At 37.6% G+C, this 7382-nt stretch overlaps 2 protein-coding genes across 2 annotated transcripts in view; both read left to right on the forward strand.

Annotated features, from left to right (window-relative positions):
* The window catches only part of LOC144635400 (scavenger receptor cysteine-rich type 1 protein M130-like), a 327613-nt gene that overhangs the window by 251888 nt on the left and 68343 nt on the right, over positions 1–7382 (forward strand). The window lies entirely within an intron of this gene.
* Positions 1027–6867, forward strand: LOC144634940 (CUB domain-containing protein 2-like). Its single transcript, XM_078493990.1, has 2 exons — positions 1027–1140; positions 1277–6867. The coding sequence occupies exon 2, from the start codon at positions 1334–1336 to the stop codon at positions 3281–3283; it is 1950 nt and encodes a 649-aa protein (XP_078350116.1). The 5' UTR covers positions 1027–1140; positions 1277–1333; the 3' UTR covers positions 3284–6867.

Raw genomic sequence — 7382 nt, forward strand, 5'->3', positions numbered from 1 at the left:
AGGGACCAGGGGGTCACCAGTACTTTTATTCAATTTTCCTTCATAAAGAAAATATACAGAATATACCTTTGCTTTTAAGGAGAGTTCTAACTTTAGGTCTGTGCTGGATCTCTCCCTATCATTGAAAAGTACTTTGAAGTGCTGCATGTGTTTGTTCAGAATCGTGCAAAATTCCTTCTTCAATTTTGCGATTTTGACATGTACTCTTGGGAAAAAAGTGACCGGTTTAAAGGGCCTGTCAAAATTGTGTTCACATCAGATCACGAACTATTGTTAGAACACTGTTGCAGTCATGCAAAAATAATTTCAAGATCGGTTTGAGCAAGTTCCTGCAAGTTTAAGAGATGTTGAAATCGACTGCTGGAATAAAATCGATCGTTTCGCTCAGGTAGCATTTGAATTTATTGGAGGAGCTGGCAACGATTGCATGACAAGCTCATGTACTGAATTTTATTTTGCTTGTTTATGCGGAAAAAACGTAAGGTTTTCCGTGACAAGAAGCTTGTTTAAAAGCTCCTGACATGTGGGAACTGACTTCTCACGGAGAAATTTGTCCAGTCGCGAAAATTCCTTGTTTGTCATACATCGGAGCTGAATAAATTCATGTAAATTTTGTCATCATGATCGCAGTGAAACGTGTCAAGGAAAAATTACTGTAGACATTAGCATGTATTTACATGGATTACGTAGAGGGATTACGTCTTAGCACTTGTAATCTTGTGACAAGAATTATTTTTCGTTTATTTACAACCAAGGTCAAGATGAGCGTACATAGTCGTGGACAAAAAGTGCCAAATGTAGTCAACATTCTTATCATTAATGCAAACATGAATCGCAAACAGTCTTATCTTCGATTGTTTTCCATTTCTTCCCTGCACATAAGCTCAATTTGCAATCAATTACAATAGGAAAGTTCAAAACAGGAAATAAACAACAGAGTGAACGAAGGGAAAAATGCGACAAGTCACGCAAAGCGGATGTGACGTAAAGCGGACAGGTGCGGTTACCTTCCCCTCTATTGTTAGCGATTACGTGAGAAACATGGGTTGATTTGCATCCACTTCGTGTTTACTGGTCTAATCTTGAGAGTTTAGTTTGTCTGTTGAAAGCTATTAAGGATTCTGACCTCACCGAGAAAAGGTAGAGTCAATTTGTCACGTTTTAACGGGAAAAAGATCGGTTTTAACTCAAATCTTGGCCAAGAAAAACCTTAGCCTCGAAAGGGTTACATTTTCCTTTGTGTTTGAAAACGTGCTTTTGTTTTATTTCTTTTAAGGTTTCGTGCCTTCGCGACTTTGTGCGTTTTTTGGCTGGCTTTGTTTACGAAGACGATATGGTGGAAAGTCAATGGAAAAACTGTATGGCTTGTTTAATGTACATTTTCTTAGTTACGGGATTTCTAGTTTCGGCGAAACCCGCTTTGGACACGAGTACAGATTCGAACGCTGAACAAAACTGTAATTTTAAAATGACTGATTCTTCAGGAGAAATTCTGAGTCCGAACTATCCTCAACGATATCCTGACAACAAGGACTGCACTTGGCAGATAGAAGTGCCGATGTTTCAAAAGATAGTTGTTGTGTTTGAAACTTTTAATCTCGACCCTTCGTCCTCGAGGGAATTCTCGTGTGAAAGAGATTTTGTAGAAGTTCGCGACGGTGAAGTGGGCCTTTTAGGCAAGTATTGCGCTGGGAATATCCCCCCAAGACAGTTAACATCAAGCAGCCATTCTATAAGTATTGTTTTCAAGTCGGATAATCAAACAACGCAAGGATTTCAGGGCTATTTTCGGGCAATTTATGCTTCTTGCGGTGGCTTTTTTAGAGATCCTATGGGTGATCTGACAAGCCCCAGCTATCCAGCAAGGTTTCCTGCTGATATACAATGCCTGTGGCAAATTCGTGTGCCTTTGGATTATGTTATTGTACTTCGTTTTAATGACTTCAACATGGATGGAATGTATCCGTGTAATATGGACTATGTCAGGGTAACAGATGGTTTCAATACCAGTAGTGCTACCGAATTAGGACACTTCTGTGCTACAAGGCCTCCGGGGGAGACACTTATTCGTTCTACTGGTAACAAAATGTCACTTGAATTTAAATCCTACAAAGAGAGCAACTCGCGGGGATTCAAGGTGCACTATGCTCGAGTTCCGCATTGCAATGGTAATTTGGAAAGTGACTACGGCAGATTTACTTCTCCTGGTTACCCAGGCTTTCGCCGAATGAACAAAGAGTGTAGTTGGCTTATAACAGTTTCAGAAAAAAAGATAGTTTCGTTGAGGTTTGAATTTTTCGATGTTGATTCAGACACCTCTATGTTATCAACTGCAAGCGACTGTGGGGATGACTATGTAGAAGTGTTTGACGGTACCAGCCAAAACGACCACTCCCTCGGAAAATTCTGTACTATTAATAACAAACCCATGGGAATGTTGCGCTCAAGTGGAAGACAGATGTTTGTGAAGTTACAGACTAGCTTTAAAAATATTGGCAACGGATTCTTAGCGAGTTACTATGGTATGGACCCAGATAACTATTTTGAGGACTGTGATGTGTTTGATAACCAGTTGTTGTTTACTTGCGACAACGGTCAGAAAATCCAGTGCCAGTGGAAGTGCGACGGTACAAACGACTGTTTGGATGGATCAGATGAGCGGCACAACTGTGCACCTACTCCGACTCCAGTGAGCCAGACGAATAACGATATACGGAACTATGTTATTGTTATTCTCTCCATCACTGGCTCGGCACTCGCGATAGTATGCATTGGTTTTATCATAGACCGACTGAGAAGGAAGAGAACATCACGTCCCAGGAGAAGACGCAATCCAAGAAGATTGCGGCGTCCAAGACTCTCCACTACTGATGAGGCTCCCTTAACAGACGAGCCATCATCCCCTCCACCCCCTTATGAACTTGCCAGTGACGGTGCATGCTTTGATATTGCTTTTATTCAACCTCGTCTTGGTATCTTGTCTTCGCCTAGAGGGGATACAACCCCTACAGTGCAGAATAGCACAGGGAACCAGGCTCAAAGTCGAGTCTTGGAAGACAATAATCAGGAAAATTCCACTGCCAACATCAGAGTAGAAGAACCCACTATCAACGGCATTCAAGATAATGCACAGGAAATGCAGACTGTAATGCCAATTGAAGAAGAAGAGGGTAGTATTTCTGGTAATGCAATCGTTGGAACTATCTCTCCATCACAGTCTATCAGTTCACTTAATGACACAGCTCCACTTATTCCTAGATCTGACAGCGTGATTGAACTTTAACAATGTTTTATATCTGCCTTGCAAAGCAACAGCATTATTTTAAGATCCCTTAAATTGTGGGTAATGCAACTTTATTTATACAGTATGCAGTCATGATTAAAGCTAAAAGCTTGTGGCACCACGTACATGCATGTGAGGCCTTTCAAGGGGGTTTCTGATGTTGCTTTGTTGCACGTTTTAACCCACCTGTCGCCTATTTGGTGAGGGAAACATTGTCGCTGTCGCAAATATACTGTATACCCTTGCAGTGCTAGTTTCTGTCGGCTGTCGGTGCTCTGGAACAAGATTGTTGCTACATTTTTAGCTACAATAGGCGCCAAAAGTGTTGAGACACTCAACACTTTTTGAGTACCTCGGACAAATTTTACCCCTCACCCCTTTGATATTACCCCCTCCCCCCAAAACAATGTTGGGTTTGCTATCTGCAAGAATTGCCTCGTTTGTGTACAACATTGAAAAGGGGGAGAGGGAGTGGTTCACAAGCTGCACCGGATTTAAGGTAGAAAGATATGAGCATTTGTTAAATCAGCATTATTTCAACCAACTGTCTCAACGACTTTTGGCGCTCATTGTATTTTGGAGTAATGTCACCTTTCACCAAAACCCCTTGGAAGGCCTCATATATGAAAAAAATATTTAGCAAACATAACATACATTTTATTATGAATCCCAGCTGGAAGAAAGTTGACCAGTTGGCATTTACAAAGCACAGTAGAGTTAAATATAGGGTCACCGATCACAAATGCATCCAGTGGGAGGGACTAGGATTTAAACCTGGGACCTCTGGATTACATGTGCAGCACCCTAACCACTAGGCAGCACCATCTCTTGGGTAAGTTTTTAAAAGTAGTATCGTTAGTGCCATTAAATTTTATTATTTGAAGGTAGGTAGTATAGACATTGTAGAACATTTTTCTAATCTACCCACCTTCATTTTTGCACTGTTTTTGTCATGTAGTCAGGGCTGCAAATAACAGTCGGTCATTGGACATTCGGGCCAACCACAATTTGCTCATGTCCGACTAAATCCCAAGTGTGGTCGGACATGATAACTGGACAATTTATTTATCGTAGATCATTTTACAGCATCGATGAATAAAAATCTGTCCGACCAGAATTTTGTTTTTTCCAACCAAGATGGTGTCTTAGTAGGACATACCGGTAATTTTATCTCCTTTCAAGTGAAAAAAATTATTTGCAGCCCTGTGTAGTAGCAAGTAAAGTACATACAAGTTCATTCTCTCATGAAAACAAGTTGCCAAACTATAGTTTTAAGAAAATAATACAGATTTAAATTCACCAAATTACACAGTACACATGACCTTATCTACGAGTACACTGTATTTGTGTGGGTGCTAGCTCATGTTTAAGTGCAAGTTTTGTGGGATGCGTGTGGGCGGCATTAAGGTGAACAATAGCTGCAATATCAAACTTTCGGTAGATTGTCATCTGACTGTTGGCGTACAGTATAGGTACCATCAGGCTACTAACAGTTGGCCAACAGATCGCTGAATTTTGCCTTTTTCCAAGACAACTTGATTCAGATATGATTGTTTTTTCTGGCTGCAGTCTGCATACAGATGTGTCACATGAAAAGTTGCATTGGAATTTGCAAATAATCTTTCTCAAAAAAGAAAATATTAATTTATTATTTTAAGTTTAATAGCATTTTCTACTTGATGTAATAAGGAAGTGCTACATTATTTTAGTACACTGTTAAGTAACAAATATATTTGTTTTAGTTCAAATTATTAGTAGCTTACTGTTAAAGTAAGATTAAAGTTATTTGGTATTTATATATTCAGAGGTTTTTTGAAATAGGAAATAATTTTTGATATTTATTGTATTTACATGGAATTGAGCTTGTCAAGCAGTCTTGGAAATATTTAAAACAATTGCAAAGATCTTATTCTTGTTGTGTTTAACTTCAAGTATTTTATTTAAGGTCACATTTATTTTTATTATAACCAACATATTATGTGCTGTATTTACAAGTTTGTTATTTAATTGGGTCTTAACAGAAACCCATAAGGGTTGAAACGTGTAACACGCGTTCACAGCGTTTGAATATTCAGTTTTGCCAAGTACCATAATATTATTTGGAAACAACACAGAGTTTGACTGTACGCGAAAGCTTTACACACATAATGGCACACGCAACAACATTTTTGGTTTTGCAGTGAGTAACTTGAATTCCGACCTAAACTCCGTAAATCTCTTACAGAAACTAAAGAAATTCATTAAGCGTATCCAAGTGATCTTCTCCAGACTACTAAACAACGATAAAACAGGAGAATTTAACCAAATTCAACTTTATTCAGCCAAGCTTGTTTAAAAATAAGATTACGCCATCAAGCGCGAGCTAGCGCGCGCTGTGAATTTAATCCAAACTTGCAATTTTGATTGGTTAATGTTTTTCTCCCGATTTTCCAAATGTGGTACTTAATGAAAACGAATCTGCAAACGCTTTGTACAATGCGATTCATAGGGAGTTACATGTTTCAACCCTTATTGGTTTCTGGTCTTAATAGATTTAACTTAAAGTTATATTCCTGAAAAAAAAAAATGAATCATGTTACCGTATTTATTTGATTAAGTGCCCTGGGTGCTTAAAAAATTTTTGGACCTTAAGAGTGGGCGCTTATTTGAGGCTGGGTGCTTATTGAATTTTCACCATTTCCAGCAAGTAGAAAGTTCATTTTGCAACAAAACAATAAAAAAATAACAAAAAATCTTGAAGACATACCAAAGCAGAATTAAATATTATTGTAACTGTTCATTAAAAGCTTCCGAAAAAGTTTCTTATTTAATACATAGTCAATTTAAAATTTATCTTGTTGGTACTCCTCTTGTGCACTTCATTTTTTTGTGCGGGGTGGGGGAGAGCCTCGAATAAGCACCCAGCCCCCAGGTAGTTATTAATATAATAACTTTTTCTATCTTCAGAGTGGGCGCTTATTTGAGGTGGGCCCTTATTTAAATAAATATGTTATATTGAGTCTTCCGGACTGTTACCTGCATTTGTTACTTTTTAGAAGCGTACAATACAGTAACTTGTTTAGCACTTAGATTTAAAAAGAAAAAACAAACTTGTCTAGAACACAGTAATTTATTGCCACTAATGCAATTTATTATTAATAATTGATCTTACTACTCCTGGACCGTTATCCGCATTTCTGTAAGTCTTTAGAAGCGTGCAATACATTAACCTATCTAGAACACAGTAACTTATTGCCACTCATACAATTAATTATTAATAATTAATCTTACTACAAGTTTTCTACTTGAGCATTGTAAAACTTCATACAGATCACTTAGCTTTGAAAAATGAGTAGAACACAATTAACTTAAAAGTTACCTTGAAAAGGCTTGCTACATATTATGTTTACCAGTTCACTTTGTGTAAAAGTATATGTTCAGAATTTAATATTATTTATAAATGCTTGCTATAGATTATTTGTGAAGTACACCAGTTCAGTCCGTATAATATTAGAATTTGATATTATTTAAAAGCATGGTTATTGTACGTAAAATGAGCTCTTTCAAGTATTTTGGTCAAATAAAATAATTATTTGAGTTCCAAATTTCTTGTGAATAGTTTTTTTTGTTTGTTTTTTATTAAATTTTATTAATATTCATTTTTTTTTTTTTTTTTTTTTTTTGGGGGGGGGGGGGGGGTATCTAAAACCATAAATCACTTACCGGTAGGGAAAATACAAAAGAAAGCGGACTTTCTGCAGTTTTAATGTTGTTTAGTAACACATGTTCTAAACCAATGTTCCGAGTGGTTAAGGGCGCTGGTGTTGTAATCTGGAGGTCCCCGGTTCAAGACCTGCCCTTGTCACTAGCTGGATTTGTTTCTGGGTTGTCCCGAGTTCAAATCCTTGACCACGCTTTGTATATAGCCAACTGGTCTGCCTCCTGCCAGTTGGGATTTTTAACCTTGTTATGTATATTTAAAAATATTAATTTTGTTTCCTCTGTTTCAGTGGCATGCCTGTAAACTAGCTATCTCTTGAGATATGAAGCTAAGTGCATGACCACTATAAACATATGTTTTATTTAATTTTTAAAACAAACAAAAATTATTAAAATAAGC

The sequence above is a fragment of the Oculina patagonica genome, chromosome 13 (assembly GCF_052425735.1).
Source record: "Oculina patagonica isolate OP01 chromosome 13, crgOcupat, whole genome shotgun sequence".
NCBI classification, from domain to species: domain Eukaryota; kingdom Metazoa; phylum Cnidaria; class Anthozoa; order Scleractinia; family Oculinidae; genus Oculina; species Oculina patagonica.